The following is a 19698-nucleotide window of genomic DNA, read 5'->3' as shown; positions in this document are numbered from 1 at the left end:
GGACTGCAAGAAGATCAAACCTCTCCATTCTGAAGGAAATCAGCCCTGAGTGGTCACTGGAAGGACAGATCTTGAATCTGAGGCTCCAAGACTTTGTTCACCTCATGAGAAGAGAAGACTCCCTGGAAAAGACCCTGATGTTGGGAAAGATGGAGGGCGCAAGGAGAAGGGGACGACAGAGGACGAGATGGTTGGACAGTGTTCTCGAAGCCACAAACATGAGTCTGACCAAACTGCGGGAGGCAGTGGAAGACAGGAGTGCCTGGCGTGCTCTGGTCTAGGGGGTCACGAAGAGTCGGACAGGACTAAGCGACTAAACAACAACAAGATCAAGACCACCCCCAGAAACATCATACATACATCACAGAAGGGCTGTAACCTAAGACCACCCCGCAGATACATCACACCTACATCACAGAAAAGGTGGTCGAAAACAGAAATTTGAATGTTGACTATCTCCTGTCTGGCAGGTTACTAGATTGGATTTCCTGGGGAGCCTTGCCAGTCTTTTGTAATGATAAATACTTAGTTCCTGGGCCAGGTCACAGGCTCACACCCCATTCATATCTTAAATGTGCCCTTAAGACAGGATTTGTGAGGAAAGAGACAAGGAGAGGTTTCCCACTTTGACCTTGCAGAGAAAACATTTGCTCAGATTAGAAATCAAAATGGTTCCAGGTCGGTCTTCCTGTGCTGATCTACCGTATTTTTTGCTCTATACGACTCACTTTTTCCCTCCTAAAAAGTAAGGGGAAATGTGTGTGCGTCTTATGGAGTGAATGCAGGCTGCGCAGCAATCCCAGAAGCCACAACGGCAAGAGGGATTGCTGCTTTCACTGCGCAGCGATCCCTCTTGCTGTTCTGGCTTCTGAGATTCAGAATATTTTTTTTCTTGTTTTCCTCCTCCAAAAACTAGGTGCGTCTTGTGGTCTGGTGCGTCTTATAGAGCGAAAAATATGGTATGTATGTGCTTGGTTGGTACACTTATGAACATTACCATATATCCAAGACCTCAAAATTCCTATCACAGCCGTCACATACCCAAGAGATCCTGGGACCGCTCTTTTAATACTGTTTGAGGCTGCTAAGGTTTTGGGGCAGTCACACTGCTTCATTACCATCCAGTGCCGATTCTGTAATGTCTTGCTGAAATCTCATCGCTTTTTACGCCGCAAATGTTCCGGTTTGTTTTTGTCCCGCGTCTTTTGCACTTTAACGATTTTAGCAATTGTCGCTTTCGCGAAAGGTTGCCCGGTTAGCTCCCGGGCGGAAACATTTTAAGGGAAGGGCTGTTGCTCAGTGGCAGAAAAACTAATAAATCACAGAACAACTAATGAAGGAATCACAGAACCACAAAGAAAGCAGAATAAACCATTAAGGTGTCAAGAACATGTTGCAGATTCAGCTCACCAGTCTGGAGGGACCCCGGATCAGGGCAGCATACCAGTCATAGCTTTGCCATGACAAAGTGAAAAGATGCCATGCAGACAGGTAAAGGTAAAGGACCCCTGACAGTTCAGTCCATTTGCAAATGACTCTGGGGTTGTGGCGCTCATCTCACTTTACTGGCTGAGGGAGCCGGCGTACAGCTTCTGGGTCATGTGGCCAGCATGACTAAGCTGCTTCTGGCAAACCAGAGCAGTGCACGGAAACGCCATTTACCTTCCCGCTGGAGCGGTACCTATTTAATCTACAGTGGTACCTCAGGTTAAGTACTTAATTCGTTCCGGAGGTCTGTTCTTAGCCTGAAACTGTTCTTAACCTGAAGCACCACTTTAGCTAATGGGGCCTCCTGCTGCTGTCGTGCCACCAGAGCACGATTTCTGTTCTTATCCTGAAGCACTATTTCTGGGTTAGCAGAGTGTGTAACCTGAAGCGTATGTAACCTGAAGCGTATGTAACCCGAGGTACCACTGTACTTGCACTTTGACATGCTTCCGAACTGCTAGGATGGCAGGAGCAGGGACCGAGCAACAGGAGCTCACCCCGTCATGGGGATTCGAACCGTCGACCTTCTGATCGGCAAGTCCTAGGCTCTGTGGTTTAACCCACAGCGCCACCCATGTCCCATACTGAATGGTATACAGTGGTACCTCAGGTTACATACGCTTCAGGTGACATACGCTTCAGGTTACATACGCTTCAGGTTACAGACTCCTCTAACCCAGAAATAGTGCTTCAGGTTAAGAACTTTGCTTCAGGATGAGAACAGAAATCGTGCTCCGGCGGCGCGGCGGCAGCAGCAGCAGCAGGAGGCCCCATTAGCTAAAGTGGTGCTTCAGGTTAAGAACAGTTTCAGGTTAAGAACGGACCTCCGGAACGAATTAAGTACTTAACCTGAGGTACCACTGTAGTTTCTGTAAAATATGCAGGCACTTATGATATGTAAAATGAACCGTGGAAAGAGAAGAACGGAAGTCACTGACATCTTAAGGATGTAAAAATGAGTCCTTTAAATTGTAAAACAGAAAACCTAATAAAAATTAGAGAGAGAGAGAGAGAGAGAGAAAAGAGACTGTCCCTGCCTCCCTGTCCTGCTGTGTCCCAACAGGTGTCTATTTAAAAAAAGAAAATAAGTGTTTAAACATCCGTGTTTTACCCTCTTGCCACAAAATCCATATTGACAGACTATTTTTACCGCCACCGCAACCCTGCAGAGGCTCAGTGGCTCCATCCCCTGCTATTTACACCTCCTCTGGTGTTGTGCGGTCATTGGAAAAGCCCAATCCAGCGATAACAAAAAGAGGACTGTCTCCTTCCTGGAGTCTGTGGGTTTCATTTTTATTATAGTTGCATAACCAGGCGCTGACAACGCCAGATGCCCCTTGCACCCCTGCTCCTGCCCGTCACACCCTGATCACGAGCTGCTTTACGCAGACGTTCTCCAAGAGGAATCGAGATTACGGGGAGACTTGACCTTGAGCTCTGGATCATGGCCGCAGGTGAGATGGGCGGGAAACAGCTGGGGAGAGAAGGGCACCTGTGGAACCTGATGATCTGAAAAAGGGCATTCTGAGCCTGAAGGGTTTCTACGCATGTTAAGCTGACATTGCTTAAATATTAACAGCACGGCGATAACAAACATTTGAAAGACCTACTTCTCGTTGACTACAGCCGCTGGCTAAAAAAATGTGCCTGAGAACGTAAGAATAGCCCTCCTGGATTAGCTCAATGGCCCATCTAGTCCAGGGTCCTGTTTTGTTTTGAAATCATTTTTATTAAGTTTCCCATTTTAACAATTCAATCAAATCACATTGAATGTTCCAAATTACAGTGGTACCTTGGGTTATCCTGCCAACCTAGCAGTTCGAAAGCACGTCAAAGTGCAAGTAGATAAATAGGTACCACTCCGGCGGGAAGGTAAATAGTGTTTCCGTGCGCTGCTCTGGTTCGCCAGAAGAGGCTTAGTCATGCTGGCCACATGACCCGGAAGCTGTACGCCGGCTCCCTCGGCCAATAAAGCGAGATGAGCGCCGCAACCCCAGAGTCGGCCACGACTGGACCTAATGGTCAGGGGTCCCTTTACCTTTACCTTGGGTTAAGTACTTAATTCGTTCCGGAGGTCCGTTCTTAACCTGAAACTGTTCATAACCTGAAGCACCACTTTAGCTAATGGGGCCTCCTGCTGCTACCGCACGATTTCTGTTCTCATCCTGAAGCAAAGTTCTTAACCTGAAGCACTATTTCTGGGTTAGCAGAGTCTGTAACCTGAAGCGTATGTAACCTGAAGCGTACATAACTGGAGGTACCACTGTATACAAATACATATCAAATAGTCCAAATGTTCTGCCTAAATTATAATTTTTTTGTTGGGACTTCCCATGCTTCAAGTTCGGGGGGGGGGGGCTCTGATCATCTCATCTCTCTGCTGCCTTAAATAGTCTTTCCAATGTTGTTGTTGTTGAGTCGTTTAGTCGTGTCCGACTCTTCGTGACCCCCTGGACCAGAGCATGCCAGGCACTCCTGTCTTCCACTGCCTCCTGCAGTTTGGTCAAACTCATGCTGGTAGCTTCGAGAACACTGTCCCACCATCTCGTCCTCTGTCGCCCCCTTCTCCTTGTGCCTTCCATCTTTCCCAACATCAGGGTCTTTTCCAGGGAGTCTTCTTTTCTCATGAGGTGGCCAAAGTCTTGGAGCCTCAGCTTCAGGATCTGTCTTTCCAGTGAGCACTCAGGGCTGATTTCCTTCAGAATGGAGAGGTTTGATCTTCTTGCAGTCCATGGGACTCTCAAGAGTCTCCTCCAGCACCAGAATTCAAAAGCATCCATTCTTCGGCGATCAGCCTTCTTTATGGTCCAGCTCTCACTTCCATACATCACTACTGGGAAAACCAGAGCTTCAACTATACAGACCTTTGTTGGCAAGGTGATGTCTCTGCTTTTCAATATGCTGTCTTAAAAACAACATGTCTCTCTCTTATACTGAGGGCACATTTGTGCTCACCAGCTAGCCAATCTGTTAGCAAACCCAGTATTGCATTTTGCAGGGGACAAGTGCGAAATGTTCATTCTGTTCTTCCTATTTTTAGGCGGCTGAGAAGTTTTTGGCTGTCATGGGGACCGGGAGCCATGCACACGCCTTGGCAGATGGGCGAGGAGGTAAAAAACAAGAGGAAAGAACAGAATGCAGTGAGCACGATGCTTCCTATGGCAGATACGCTGCAATTTCCCTCAGAATGCCTTGTTGGTAATTTAGGACTGTTGGTAATTTAGGTCCAGAGCCGGCCCTATGATGAGGTAGAGGGAAGCAGCCGCCTCAGGCGGCAGATGCTGAGGTGCGGGGAGGGAACAGATTGACATGTGGCCTTCCCTGTGAAATAAAAAAATTAAGGTCTTATATATATAATAAATGTTCATAAATGTACCAAGCAAACACGTACATAAATATATAAACTACATGTCTGAAGCAGCACAGGAAAACAGCCCAGAAACCATTTTGACTCCCCAACTGACCAAATGATTTCTCTGCAAGGTCAAGAAAAATGGAAAAGCCTCCCCTTTGTCTTTTCATTCACAAATCCTGTCTTAAGGGTATGTCTGTGTATGAATACGGTGAGTCTGTGACTAAGTACCGGTATTTATCATTACAAAAGACTAGCCAGGCTCCCCAGGGTATCCAATCAAGTGACCATTAGCAGGTAACCTGCCAGACAGGAGGTAAACAACAAATTTCTGGTAAACAGCACTCAGCTTTCTGTTGTAGACCACCCCTTTCTGTGATGTATGTGTGAAGTTTCTGGGGGTGGTCTTGGACTCCAGAGCGGGCAATTTAAAATGTCTATATAAGGGCGGGCACACCTGGGTTCTGGGTCCTCCTCCTTCTCCTGCCTGTGAAGGGGTCACCCTGTTGCAACAGTTCAATAAAGATCGGGCTTACGAGCTGCTTTGCTTCTCAATATTCTCTGGTTGGCCTCTGTTATTTTCTCCGACCGATGGAGAACCTACAAAGGACTCTATAAGGGCTCTTGTGTCACCATAAGGGAATAAGGGCAGATTTTCGTTTATTACACTTGTGCCCTCTATTGCTAGCCTGCTGCCCCCAAGTACAGTGGAAGATAACTGCATACTCCTCCCCAAGTTTTGCAGCGCTTTGCAGCAAAAGACCCACATTTTGCAGTGCCCCACAAAAGGAGTCATTGACGCATCAAACTGGGGTTCATAGCTAACACCCCAAAACCCAACGTTGCCCGATTCACTCGAAACTGGCACCAAAGGTTGGCAAAAGTTTTGCAGCTTGTTGCAGCAAAAGCCCCACATCTTGCAGCGCCCCACAAAAGGAGTCATTGATGCATCAAACTGGGGTTCACAGCTAACAACCCAAAACCCAACGTTGCCCGTTTCACTCGAATCCGGAACCAAAGGTTGGCAAAAGTTTTGCAGCTTTTTGCAGCAAAAGCCCCACATCTTGCAGCGCCCCACAAAAGGAGTCATTGACGCATCAAACTGGGGTTCATAGCTAACACCCCAAAACCCAACGTTGCCCGTTTCACTCAAAACCGGCCCCAAAGGTTGGCAAACGTTTTGCAGCTTGTTGCAGCAAAAGCCCCACATTTTGCAGTGCCCCACAAAAGGAGTCATTGATGCATCAAACTGGGGTTCACAGCTAACACCCCAAAACCTAACGTTGCCCGTTTCACTCGAAACCGGCACCAAAGGTTGGCAAAACTTTTGCAGGTTTTTGCAGCAAAAGCCCCACATTTTGCAGTGCCCCACAAAAGGAGTAACTGATGCATCAAACTGGGGTTTGTAGCTAACACCCCAAAACCCAATGTCGCCTGATTCACTCGAAATCGGCACCAAACTTTGACAAAGGCTTTGTAGCTTTTTGCAGCAAAAGCCCCACATTTTGCAGTGCCCCACAAAAGGAGTCATTGATGCATCAAAGTGGGGTTCATAGCTAACACCCCAAAACCCAACGTTGCCTGATTCACTCGAAACTGGCGCGAAAGGTTGGCAAAAGTTTTGCAGCTTTTTGCAGCAAAAGCCCCACATTTTGCAGCGCCCCACAAAAGGAGTCATTGATGCATCAAACTGGGGTTCGTAGCTAACACCCCAAAACCCAACGTTGCCCGTTTCACTCGAAACTTGCGCCAAAGGTTGGCAAAAGTTTTGCAGCTTTTTGCAGCAAAAGCCCCACATTTTGCAGTGCCCCACAAAATGAGTCATTGATGCATCAAAGTGGGGTTCGTAGCTAACACCCCAAAACCCAACGTTGCCCATTTCACTCGAAACTTGCGCCAAAGGTTGGCAAAAGTTTTGCAGCTTTTTGCAGGAAAAGCTCCACGTTTTGCAGCGCCCCACAAAAGGAGTCATTGACGCATCAAACTGGGGTTCATAGCTAACACCCCAAAACCCAACGTTGCCCGATTCACTCGAAACTGGCACCAAAGGTTGGCAAAAGTTTTGCAGCTTGTTGCAGCAAAAGCCCCACATCTTGCAGCGCCCCACAAAAGGAGTCATTGATGCATCAAACTGGGGTTCACAGCTAACACCCCAAAACCCAACGTTGCCCGTTTCACTCGAAACTGGCACCAAAGGTTGGCAAAAGTTTTGCAGCTTGTTGCAGCAAAAGCCCCACATCTTGCAGCGCCCCACAAAAGGAGTCATTGATGCATCAAAGTGGGGTTCGTAGCTAACACCCCAAAACCCAACGTTGCCCGTTTCACTCGAAACCTGCGCCAAAGGTTGACAAAAGTTTTGCAGCTTTTTGCAGGAAAAGCTCCACGTTTTGCAGCGCCCCACAAAAGGAGTCATTGACGCATCAAACTGGGGTTCATAGCTAACACCCCAAAACCCAACGTTGCCCGATTCACTCGAAACTGGCGCCAAAGGTTGGCAAAAGTTTTGCAGCTTTTTGCAGCAAAAGCCCCACATTTTGCAGCGCCCCACAAAAGGAGTCATTGATGCATCAAAGTGGGGTTCGTAGCTAACACCCCAAAACCCTATGTCACCTGATTCATTCAAAATCGGTGCCAAACTTTGACAAAAGTTTTGCAGCTTTTTGCAGCAAAACATTTTGCAGCGCCCCACAAAAGGAGTAATTGATGCATCAAGCTGGGGTTCGTAGCTAACACCCCAAAAACCAACATCGCCTGATTCACTTGAAATTGGCGCCAAACTTTGACAAAGGTTTTGCAGCTTATTGCAGCAAAAGCCCCACATTTTGCAGCGCCCCACAAAAGGAGTCATTGATGCATCAAACGGGTTCGTAGCTAACACCCCAAAACCCAATGTTGCCCATTTCACTCGAAACTGGCACCAAAGGTTGGCAAAAGTTTTGCAGCTTTTTGCAGGAAAAGCTCCACATTTTGCAACGCCCCGCAAATGGAACTATAAACCCTCAAACCCAGGGGTATCATAGGGTCACCCCAAAATCCCAGCATCACCCAATTTGCTCCAAACCAGCGCCAACATTTGGCAAAAGATTTCCATATTTTGGCAGCAAAAAGCCCACACTTTGCTGTTCTCCACAAACGGAGCAATAGACCATTTACATTTGCACATACTGTAATTTCTCCCGATTCTCCTGGGTGAAAACCTTGGGAAATGTAGTTTGCTCCGGGTGCTGGGAATTGTAGCTCTGTGATGGATAAAATACATTTCCCAGGAGACTTTGGGGGAAGAGGGATGCCATGAGCTTAAAATATATTTATGACCTTAGTTATAATCGAAGCAGTCCTATTGAAATTTCTCTCTAAATGTAAAATTTAAGGTCAGATTGGGTTAAGGTAAATTATAGAACAAAAATTGAGAAAGATGGAAAGGATTTGCTGAAATAGCTAATTTGAATTAGAATACAAAAAAGGGAGGTGCGAGGAGGTCGATGAAACAAGTAAATGAAAGACAAAGATATGGAAATACTGGATGTGTTTTTAAATGTTTTTGTTCTTAAATGTTTTTGTTCTTTCTCTTTATTGTTGTGCTGTATTTTTTTTTATTTTGCTTTTTATTTTTTGATGTATTGTAACTTCTTATTGTCTTTCTTTTTCTTTTTTTGTAATTGTTAAACTTTTAATAAATATCTTTTTTAAAAAAAGAAATTTCTCTCCATACTTAAAAAAACGTGGCCTGCCCCAAGGAATCCTGGGAACTGTAGTCTGTCTAAGCTGCTGGGAGCTGTCATTCTGTGTGGGGCAAACTACAGTTCCCACAATCCTTTGGGGGAAGACGCAGCCTCTTAAAGTTACCTCAGTGAAACTCATTGGTGAGGGGAAAATGCACTCTGCACAGCCTCAGAGGTGCTCTTATTTATTCATAGTAGGGCCTTTGATAAGTGTTTTGGGTGCTTGGACTTTGGCTGCTTCCCGGCCATTACCGAGATGAGATAATTCTCTTTCTCTCAATCACCCCTACGGCCAATAATTTTCCCGCCCATTTTTCTTTCCCGCACGCCCACCCACGCGCATGCGCCGCTCTTTCCCGTCTCGAAACCAATCTTTCTCCGGTCGGCTCTCGCGAGATTTCCTTTACGCCGCCTTCCCCCAGGACCCTGCCGTACGTCCCATGTACGCACGCACGCGTTCTAGGACTTCGGGTACAAACGCCTAACCAATCAAAGCGGGCTGTGGGCGGGGGAAAGAAAAAGGAAAAAGGGTAGGCGTTGCGACCTCAAACGCAGCAGCAGCCAATCCCGTTGGCGGGCACCGTCCTGCGCGTGCGCTGCCGAACCGAACCGACCAATGGGGCCCGGGGGCGCCCCGGCGCCGCCCAATCGGAGGAGAGGGCTGGCGGAGCTCGCCCAATGGGGCGTGGGCGTGTGGTGGGGCGGCCGTCCCTCTCCTCCTCCTCTCCCTTTGGCCACGCCCCTCCTCCTCCTCCTCCCCCTCCCACCCCAGCTCCGCGTTCCCCTGAAGGGCCGGGCTTGGGAGCGCAGCTAGGCCTCACGCGCAGCCTCGGCCTCGCGTAGCTCGCCGAGCCGGGGGATGACGACGGCGACGCCGCGACTGAGGCGAGGCCCTCGCTGAGGAAGAAGGCCGCCGCCGCCGCCGCCGCCGCCATGCCGGCCAAGAGGAAGCTGGTGCCGCCGGCCCTCAACATCACCCCCACCATCGCCGAAGGGCCCAGCCCCACAGGCGGGGAGGGCGACGGCTCCGAGTGAGTGCGGGGCGGAGGCGGGGAGGGAAGCGGGAGGGGTCTCCGAGGGGCGGGGGCCTTTGGAAGTGGGGCTGGGAGGCGGAAGGGGGCGAGGGGAGGTCTAGGAAAGGGAAGGCAGGCTGGGGGGGGGAAGGGTGTTAGACTGAATTATTATTATTATTATTATTAAGACATTGGGAGGGGTGTTATACTGAATTATTACTATTATTATTATTATTATTATTAAGGCAGGGGGAGAGGGTGTTATACTGAATTATTATTATTGAGGCAGGGGGAGGGGGTGTTATACTGAATTATTATTATTATTATTATTATTGAGGCAGGGGGAGGGGGTGTTATACTGAATTATTATTATTATTATTAAGCCGGGGGAGGAGGTGGTATACTGAATTATTATTATTATTATTATTATTAAGACATTGGGAGGGGTGTTATACTGAATTATTATTATTATTATTATTAAGGCATTGGGAGGGGTGTTATACTGAATTATTATTATTATTATTATTAAGGCATTGGGAGGGGTGTTATACTGAATTATTATTATTATTATTATTATTATTATTAAGGCATTGGGAGGGGTGTTATACTGAATTATTATTAAGGCATGGTGTGTGTGGGGAGGGGGTGTAAGACTGAGTTATTATTAAGGCAGGGGGAGGGGGTGTTATACTGAATTATTATTATTATTAAAGCTGGGGAGGGGTGTTATACTGATTTATTATTGTTATTAAAGCAGGAGGCGGGGTGTTAGACTGAATTACTATTATTATCATTATTATTAAAGCAGGGGGAGGGGTGTTATACTGATTTATTATTATTAAGGCGGGGGAGGGGTGTTATACTGAATTATTATTATGGCAAGGTGTGGGGGAAGAGGGTGTTAGACTGAATTATTATTATTAAGGCAGGGAGCGTGGGGGAGGGGGAATAAGACTGACTTATTATTAGTAATAATAATAATAATAGCTTGTGGGATGCTCTTCCCAGAGAGGCTCTTTGCATATATTTAGGTGCCAGCCAAAAACATTCTTCTTCATTCCTGCATTGCAAGGGGGTTGGGCTGGGTGACCCTTCCATCTCTACAATTCTAGGATTCTCCCACAACCTTTGGCTCATCAAATCATCTGTTTAAAGTGGTTGGGGTTTTTTTTGGGGGGGGGGTGTAATTGTTTTTGTGATTTGCTAGGGTATGTGTTATATGTATATATTGCAAAGCGCCCCGTGGTCTAGGATGAAGGCATAGAAATAATGTATAGTGTGGGGGATTCCCTGGTCCTGAATGGGGTAACTGTGCCCCTGAAGGACCAGGTGCGCAGCCTGGGAGTCATTTTGGACTCACAGTTGTCCATGGAGGCGCAGGTTAATTCTGTGTCCAGGGCAGCTGTCTACCAGCTCCATCTGGTACGCAGGCTAAGACCCTACCTGCCCGTGGACTGTCTCACCAGAGTGGTGCATGCTCTGGTTATCTCCCGCTTGGACTACTGCAATGCGCTCTACATGGGGCTACCTTTGAAGGTGACCCGGAAACTGCAATTAATCCAGAATGCGGCAGCTAGACTGGTGACTGGGAGTGGCCGCTGGGACCACATAACACCGGTCCTGAAAGACCTTCATTGGCTCCCAGTACGTTTCCGAGCACAATTCAAAGTGTTGGTGCTGACCTTTAAAGCCCTAAATGGCCTCAGTCCTGTATACCTGAAGGAGCGTCTCCACCCCCATCGTTCAGCCTGGACACTGAGGTCCAGCTCCGAGGGCCTTCTGGCAGTCCCCTCATTGCGAGAAGTAAGATTACAGGGAACCAGGCAGAGGGCCTTCTCGGTAGTGGCGCCTGCCCTGTGGAACGCCCTCCCAGCAGATGTCAAGGCAATAAACACCTATTTTACTTTTAAAAGACAACTGAAGGCAGCCCTCTTTAGGGAAGTTTTTAATGTCTAATGCTGTATTGTTTTTAATATTCAGTTGGAAGCCGCCCAGAGTGGCTGGGGAAACCCAGCCAGATGGGCGGGGTATAAATAAATATATTATTATTATTATTATTATTATTATTATTATTATTATTATTATTATTATTGCCCACCCTTCCCCCGTACGGTCTCAGGGCAGGTTGCAGCAACTGAAAAGCATAACGCTTCCATGAAAGCACACAACGTTACACAAGGTGTTGTGTGTGGTTGTTTTTTTTAAAGTGCATTGCGATCGTGGGAAGAAATACATATAAATACATATAAAATACATATAAAAGTAGGGTGTGGGGATGCAGAGGTGGGGAAGAGGAGGTCTAGGAAAGGGAATAAAGGGTGTGGGGGTGTTAGACTGAGGGAGGAAGGGTGGGCGCTTGTGGGAATAATAATTATTATTATTATCCGCCCTTCCCTTTAAAGTCCTGGGGCTGGTTACAGCAACTAAAAGACAGCACTAAGATGAAAAGCACAATGTTGCACAATGTTTTAAAACAACATAGCAATCTCAGAAAGAAAGCATGTCTTTATAAATACGTACCTCAGGTGCCAAAAGCTGGGTCAGAAGAGGTGAGGCTTCAGCATTTACCAAAAACTAGATTGTTACGATTACTTGCTTGAGAGCAGTACATGTGAAAAGGATCTAGGAGTCTTGGTTGACCACAAACTTGACATGAGCCAACAGTGTGACGCGGCAGCTAAAAAAGCCAATGCAATTCTGGGCTGCATCAATAGGAGTATAGCATCTAGATCAAGGGAAGTAATAGTGCCACTGTATTCTGCTCTGGTCAGACCTCACCTGGAGTACTGTGTCCAGTTCTGGGCACCACAGTTCAAGGAGGACACTGACAAACTGGAACGTGTCCAGAGGAGGGCAACCAAAATGGTCAAAGGCCTGGAAACGATGCCTTATGAGGAACGGCTAAGGGAGCTGGGCATGTTTAGCCTGGAGAAGAGGAGGTGAAGGGGTGATATGATAGCCATGTTCAAATATATAAAAGGATGTCATATAGAGGAGGGAGAAAGGTTGTTTTCTGCTGCTCCAGAGAAGCGGACACGGAGCAATGGATCCAAACTACAAGAAAGAAGATTCCACCTAAACATTAGGAAGAACTTCCTGACAGTAAGAGCTGTTTGACAGTGGAATTTGCTGCCAAGGAGTGTGGTGGAGTCTCCTTCTTTGGAGGTCTTTAAGCAGAGGCTTGACAACCATATGTCAGGAGTGCTCTGGTGGTGTTTCCTGCTTGGCAGGGGGTTGGACTCGATGGCCCTTGTGGTCTATTCCAACTCTATGATTCTATGAATTTGTTGGCTGCTTAGGGCAACCCAATGTGACTTGCAACCAAACAGACAACCGCCACTGCTGTCCCCTGCCACATAGATCGATTAATTAATAAATAATTGAATTTCTGTATCTGAGAATCATGTTAAAACCGAGAGGGGAAATAATAATAATAATAATAATAATAATAATAATAATAATAATAATAGTTATTATCTGCACCCTTTTCTCTGGCAGGAAACTCAAGGCAGCTTACAGATAAAAATAAGAACAACTAAAGTGACGTTGCCACACGCCCCTCAAGAGTTGCACAACTTGGGAGGGGTTTCCACAGAAAATGCCATCTCCTGCCTGTTGCCACCACCTTGGGCTTCTGAGGGCAGAGGAGTAATCAAGGGGGCATCCTCTGCCAGTCTTAGGACCCAATAGGTCTGTGGGGAAGGAGGCGATCTTTCAAGAATTTGAGGAGTTTAGGGCTTTAAACACTACTTAATGGCCTGGTGTCTTTGTGTTTATGTTCTTAAATGTGTTGTTGTAAATTGCTTGTAGGCCTTTGGGTCCAAAACTCTAGGTATTTTATTTTATTTTATTTTTTATTTACTGGTTGCTTTTTTACTGAGGTAACTCAAAGCGACTGACATTATGTAAGCAAACAAACACGCACATTAAAGCTAGCGCAACACAGAAACATCTAAAAGACCATCCCTGTTAAACGGCAAGATTGAAACATCCCGCTCACTCAAGGAAGCCAATGTTGTTGTTGTTGTTTAGTCGTTTAGTCGTGTCCGACTCTTCGTGACCCCATGGACCAGAGCACGCCAGGCACTCCTGTCTTCCACCGCCTCCCGCAGTTTGGTCAAACTCATGCTGGTAACCTTGAAAACACTATCCAACCATCTCGTCCTCTGTCGCCCCCTTCTCCTTGTGCCCTCCATCTTTCCCAGCATCAGTGTCTTCTCCAGGGAGTCTTCTCTTCTCATGAGGTGGCCAAAGTACTGGAGCCTCAGCTTCACGATCTGTCCTTCCAGTGAGCACTCAGGGCTGATTTCCTTAAGAATGGATGCGTTTGATCTTCTTGCAGTCCATGGGACTCTCAAGAGTCTCCTCCAGCACCAGAATTCAAAAGCATCCATTCTTTGGCGATCAGCCTTCTTTATGATCCAGCTCTCACTTCCATACATCGCTACTGGGAAAACCATGGCTTTAACTATACGGACCTTTGTTGGCAAGCAAGGAGGCCAAACGCCTGGCAAAAAAGAAATGTTTTTTCGCCTTGCGCCTAAAGCTATGTCATGATGGCACCAGGCAAACATCCCTGGGGAGAGCGTTCCATAAGTGGGGAGCCACCAATGAAAAGGCCCCATTCTGTTGTTGTGCTCCAGACCTCCTAAGATAACAATCACAAGGTCCAGGTCAGTTCATATGGGAAGAGCTATTGGAGCCTTGAGCCACGTAAGTAGTATTAGTGTTATCAGTGGGTTGCATGCAACTAAGTCCTACTCAGGGTAGACCCATTGAAATGAATAAACCTAAGTTAGCCATGCCTATTATTTTCAATGGGTCTACTCTTGAGTACAAGGGATGCGGGTGGCGCTGTGGGTAAAAGCCTCAGCGCCTAGGGCTTGCCGATCGAAAGGTCGGCGGTTCGAATCCCCGCGGCAGGGTGCGCTCCCGCTGCTCGGTCCCAGCGCCTGCCAACCTAGCAGTTCGAAAGCACCCCCGGGTGCAAGTAGATAAATAGGGACCGCTTACTAGCGGGAAGGTAAACGGCGTTCCGTGTGCTGCGCTGGCTCGCCAGAGCAGCGACGTTACGCTGGCCACGAGACCCAGAAGTGTCTCCGGACAGCGCTGGCCCCCGGCCTCTAGAGTGAGATGGGCGCACAACCCCAGAGTCTGTCAAGACTGGCCCGTACGGGCAGGGGTACCTTTACCTTTTACTCTTGAGTAGGGCTGTCACTGGATGCAACTCAAGAACAATACTTTATTAAGGTAGGCAGCTGGAAAGGAGAAGTATGTCTCTTAAGAGCATGTGACTTTAAAGGGGGATTCCATTTATGGAAGGGAGAAGGAGATCTGGGCAAGAGCGGATGAAGGGGGCTTTGACTGAAAGGTTGCAATTTCATTTACTGCAAAGTGACTGCTTAATCTTTAACTCTTCTTAGTAGTGCACATAAAATTACAAAGAAAGATGAATCATACAAAGCAATTTTTATTTTATTTTTACTGTTAAGGGTGTTATTATTACTGAGCTAGATGTTGAATAATTGAGCAAGAAGAGCAGCTGGGAGATGGGGGCAGGGGGTCCATGTGGGCAGGTGGTCTGGAAAGGGACATCAACGATTGGAGGGGCTTGAGATGGGATTGTTGTTATTAGTGGTGTTGGGATGGCTGTGGAATGTAAGAGGAGACGATTAATGAGCAGGTGTAACTAGAAGAGACAGAGGGGAAAATATCTATATGTGGGGGTGGGAGGGAAACTTTTTGTTAGTAGCATTGATAATACAGTCATACCTCGGGTTACAGACGCTTCAGGTTGTGTGTTTTCGGGTTGCGCACCGCGCCTAACCCGGAAGTACCGAAACGGGTTACTTCCGGGTTTTGGCGCGGAAGCGCTAAATCGTGCTTTGCGCATGCGCAGAAGCGCCGAATTGCGATCTTCGCAGACGCGGCGCTGCGGGTTGCGAACCCACCTCCCACACGGATCACGTTCTTAAAGTGTTACTGTACATGAGGGAGGGGGAAAGCAGCTGAGGCAATGAACCGGGGAGGGGCTTCTGGGAGAGAGACGTTTGTGCTATATTCAGTTGGACTTATTCCCAAGTAAGTGTGTATAGGATCGCAGCCTTAAAGAGGAATCCATATATGGAAGAGACCAGGGTTTGGGTTGAATGATGATTGGCGTTTAAAGGGCACCTATTCTTAGTGCTACTGGTGTTGAAATGGCATGTGTTTCTGAATAGTTTGGGGGGTGGGTTGCATGTTAACAGAACTGAGGCAGAGGGAAGGCAGTGAATGGAAGGAGGGGAGCTGGAAGAGGTTTTCTTTATGAGAGTTTATCATTCCAGGCAAGCATCCGCTCTGATCCAGGTCTCCCAGGTCACAATGGGTCAGGGCATCTGGCTGTTAAACCAGAAGGTTGGTGGTTTGTGCCCACCCAGGGACAGGATTCCTTTCATTGCATTAGACTGGAAGGCCCTTAGGGGTCCCTTCCAGTGCTACAGTTCTCTGATTAAACGTTTGAAGGAGCAAATTCACACGAGGAAGAAAGTGTGGGGAAGAGAATGGATTGGTAGCGTTGGCTAAGAGAGGGCAGGATCTGCATTGCCAAGTAGGACGGTTCAATCCCCAAGTGAGGCTGGGAATGTCCCCTGTCTGAAATTCTGGAGAGCCTCTGTCAGTGGCTGCAGGCAAAAACTGAGCAATGGTATGACCTAGTTGTAAGGTAGTTTCTTTGGAAAGGTTGTGGTTAAAAGGGTGTCATGGAGTTCATTAGTAGAGGTGTAGAGAGATGTGTGAGAGGCCCAGTATAGCCCTCTGGGAAGGGTGGCTCAGATTGAAGAGGGAGTGGTGTTAAAAGAGAGCTGGATAGATGGGTACCTTGCAGGGATGGGGTTAGAAGGTAACACAGTGGGGAGTGCTGAGAATTAAGGTAATGTAACGCTTAAACCAGCAAGTCTTTTATGTAAGTTGCAAGAGGACGTGAAAAATGTACAGGAACAGATAACCTAAGAGCAAATGACTAGGATCCACTGGGAGGCTGGCTTGAAATGTACTGTCTACTTTCTCGTTTCTCCATTCTTCCTTTGGCAGAGGGGGAGAGGGAGTTTATTTTAATTTTAAGATGGATTTACTGCCTTTCTACTCTCTTAACAGGCCACCAGGACATTTTGCATTAATGCTGTATCTATTTTACAGTTTTAACAGCCAGCAGTAGTGAAGCCAAAAGAATAGCATTGATGAGAGCAACCAGATAAGGCACACACAGTTGCACCCTGCTCTACCTTTTGGAACAGAAGGGCTTTCTTAACAGTGTAATTTCACACATTCTTTCTTAGAGGTGTGTCTCACCCAGTGTTAGAAACTAGCCAAGCGCCAGGTGTGTTTTGTGACTGGCATGAGTCCAGTTGCGACCACATGGAGGTCTCTGGGTGCCAGGTTGGCAGCTGGGGAAAGCAACATGTGCCTTAGAGAAGGCTCTGAAATATTTTCCTTCAGGCTTGTTGCATTTTGGATGGTTTTATTTGATGTTTTACTGTGTCGTCCACCACTTTAAGATTTGTTCTGTAAAATATAAAGCAGTATAGAAATGAAATTAACAACAACAACAAATAACTTGATCGTAAAAGGAAAAAAAGCGACTAGACATTCCATTATGGCAACCGTAACCTAGGTTTAAGGTGCCATTTGGTGATTAGAGTCTATATCGAGTTTCTGACACTGGTCCCTCTGAGTTTAGTGGTGTTTGCTCTGAGGACATGGTTCAGTGGTAGAGCACATGCTTTGTATGTTGAGTATCCTGGGTACTACACCTGATCTTTCTGGGTAGGAATAGGAAATATTACCATGGAGAGCTGCTGCCAGTTGATGTAGAATACCTTGTAGAGCCTTATTTTGTTTATTATTTCTTAAATTTCTATACCGCCCTTCATCCAAGGAGCAAAGGGCAGTTAAAAGGCCATGAAAAGGTAAAGGTAAAGGTACCCCTTCCCGCACGGGCCAGTCTTGACAGACTCTAGGGTTGTGCGCCCATCTCACTCAAGAGGCCGGGGGCCAGCGCTGTCTGCAGACACTTCCGGGTCGCGTGGCCAGCGTGACATCGCTGCTCTGGCGAGCCAGAGCAGCACACGGAAACGCCGTTTACCTTCCCGCTAGTAAGCGGTCCCTATTTATCTACTTGCACCCGGGAGTGCTTTCGAACTGCTAGGTTGGCAGGCGCTGGGACCGAACAACGGGAGCGCACCCCGCCGCGGGGATTCGAACCGCCGACCTTTCGATCGGCAAGCCCTAGGCGCTGAGGCTTTTACCCACAGCGCCACCCGCATCCCTTAAAAGACCATAGGTGGTTTAATTAATCAAAGCCCTGGGAGTAAAGGACTCTTTTTGCCTAGTGCCTAAAGATACGTAATGAAGGTACCGGGTGAGCTTCCCTAGGAAGAGCATTCCACAAATGGGGAGCCACTGCCGCCCCCTTTTGTGGAGGGGTCACGTGATGAAGGGCCTCAGATGGTGGTCACAGGGTCTGCTCCCATCCTACCTGACCATTAGCCATGCTGACTAAGCTTGATGGAAGTTGGAGTCCAGCAAGATCTGGAGGGCCACAGGTTCCCAGCCCTGGGGTTGTATTAGCTAGATCAGGCATAGGCAACCTCGGCCCTCCAGATGTTTTGGGGCTACAATTCCCATCATCCCTGACCACTGGTCCTGTTTGCAAGGGATGATGGGAGTTGTAGTCCCAAAAACATCTAGAGGGCCGAGGTTGCCTATGCCTGATTTAGATGGACCTGTGGCCTAGCTCAGTGTAAGATAGCTTCGTACGTTCTTAGGATTTCAGTTTCTTTTTCTTCCTTTTTTTTAGAAGCTTACTGGAGTAAGTTGGCGGAATGAGCGACCTTAGGTAGGAGGGCACAGTAATAGAAAAGGCCTTGCTTTTCATCTGCTATAACTTGTCATTGGAAAACAGTTCAGGACTTCTCTGTAGACCAATGGTGTCAAACCTTGTGGAACATTGCATTGTAAACATTACTCGTCCATTTAAACTGCTTAGGGGTCAAGATAATAATGGTAATAATGTCTTTTGTGCGTATCTTAAAAGGTCTTGGTCAGTGAAAAAGATCTCATTCGTAGTATGTTTTTACCTGGTTAAACTTTTGCATTTTTTGTTTTATTGTGATATGGCAGGCATTTAATCACAATGAAAATGAAGGAAAAGCCCTGCTTTTCATAACTTACAGCTACCCTGATAACTTACAGCTAAACTGATAACCAAAGGGCCGGATTAGGCGCCCAAAACAAACTTTGGACTGCCTGGTCTATATAATTCCTACTGTGGAGCGTATGGGGTGTTAGGGGAGGGGGTAGTATCTCTGGGTAGTGCTCCTTCTGGGGTCTTTTATCCACCTTTGGTCCTTACTCTGTACTCAGCTGTTACCTGCAGCTCCTCGAAGCTGTCAGCAGGCAACAGCGGCCACAGTCCCGAGAAATGGCTTCATTGTTGTTTAGTCATGTCCGACTCTTCATGACCGCCTGGACCAGAGCACACCAGGCACTCCTGTCTTTCACTGCCTCCCGCAATTTGGTCAAACTCATGATGGTAGCTTCAAGAACGCTGTCCAACTATCTCATCCTCTCTCGTCCCCTTCTCCTTGTGCCCTCAACTTCTCCCAGCATCAGGGTCTTTTCCAGGGAATCCTCTTCTCATGAGGTGCCCAAAGTATTGGAACCTCAGCCTCAGGATCTGTCCTTCCAGTGAGCACTCAGGGCTGATTTCCTTCAGAATGGATATGATCTTGCAGTCCATGGGACTCTCAAGAGTCTCCTCCAGCAGCATACCGTATTTTTCGCCCTATAGGACGCACTTTTTCCCCTCCAAAAATGAAGGGAAAATCTGTGTGCGTCCTATGGGGCGAATGCAGGCTTTCGCTGAAGCTTGGAGAGCGAGAGGGGTCGGTGCGCACCATCCCGCTGTTCCTCAACCTGGTTTGGAGGCTGGCGCTGGGGAGAAGCGCGCTTCTCCCCAGCGCCAGCCCCACAAGCTCGGGGGACAGTGGGGAGGCGGAGCGCCGCCATACCGCTGTTCCCCGACCTGGTTTGGTTTCCCCGACCTGGTTTTGGGGGGGAAATAAAGGAAATCCCCCCCCTTTAT

General features: G+C 47.5%; 1 protein-coding gene across 1 annotated transcript in view; it reads left to right on the top strand.

Moving 5' to 3' along the window:
- Positions 1 to 9318: 9318 nt before the first annotated feature.
- The window catches only part of MAP2K2 (mitogen-activated protein kinase kinase 2), a 36034-nt gene continuing 25654 nt past the window's right edge, over positions 9319 to 19698 (top strand). Inside the window, exon 1 of the mRNA XM_028713290.2 lies at positions 9319 to 9593. Coding sequence (XP_028569123.1) covers positions 9496 to 9593 — 98 coding nt within the window. The 5' untranslated portion in view covers positions 9319 to 9495. The remainder of the gene's footprint in view (positions 9594 to 19698) is intronic.

Source organism: Podarcis muralis, chromosome 18, assembly GCF_964188315.1.
Source record: "Podarcis muralis chromosome 18, rPodMur119.hap1.1, whole genome shotgun sequence".
Lineage (NCBI taxonomy): Eukaryota > Metazoa > Chordata > Lepidosauria > Squamata > Lacertidae > Podarcis > Podarcis muralis.
This window is presented reverse-complemented; position numbering and strand designations above follow the sequence as displayed.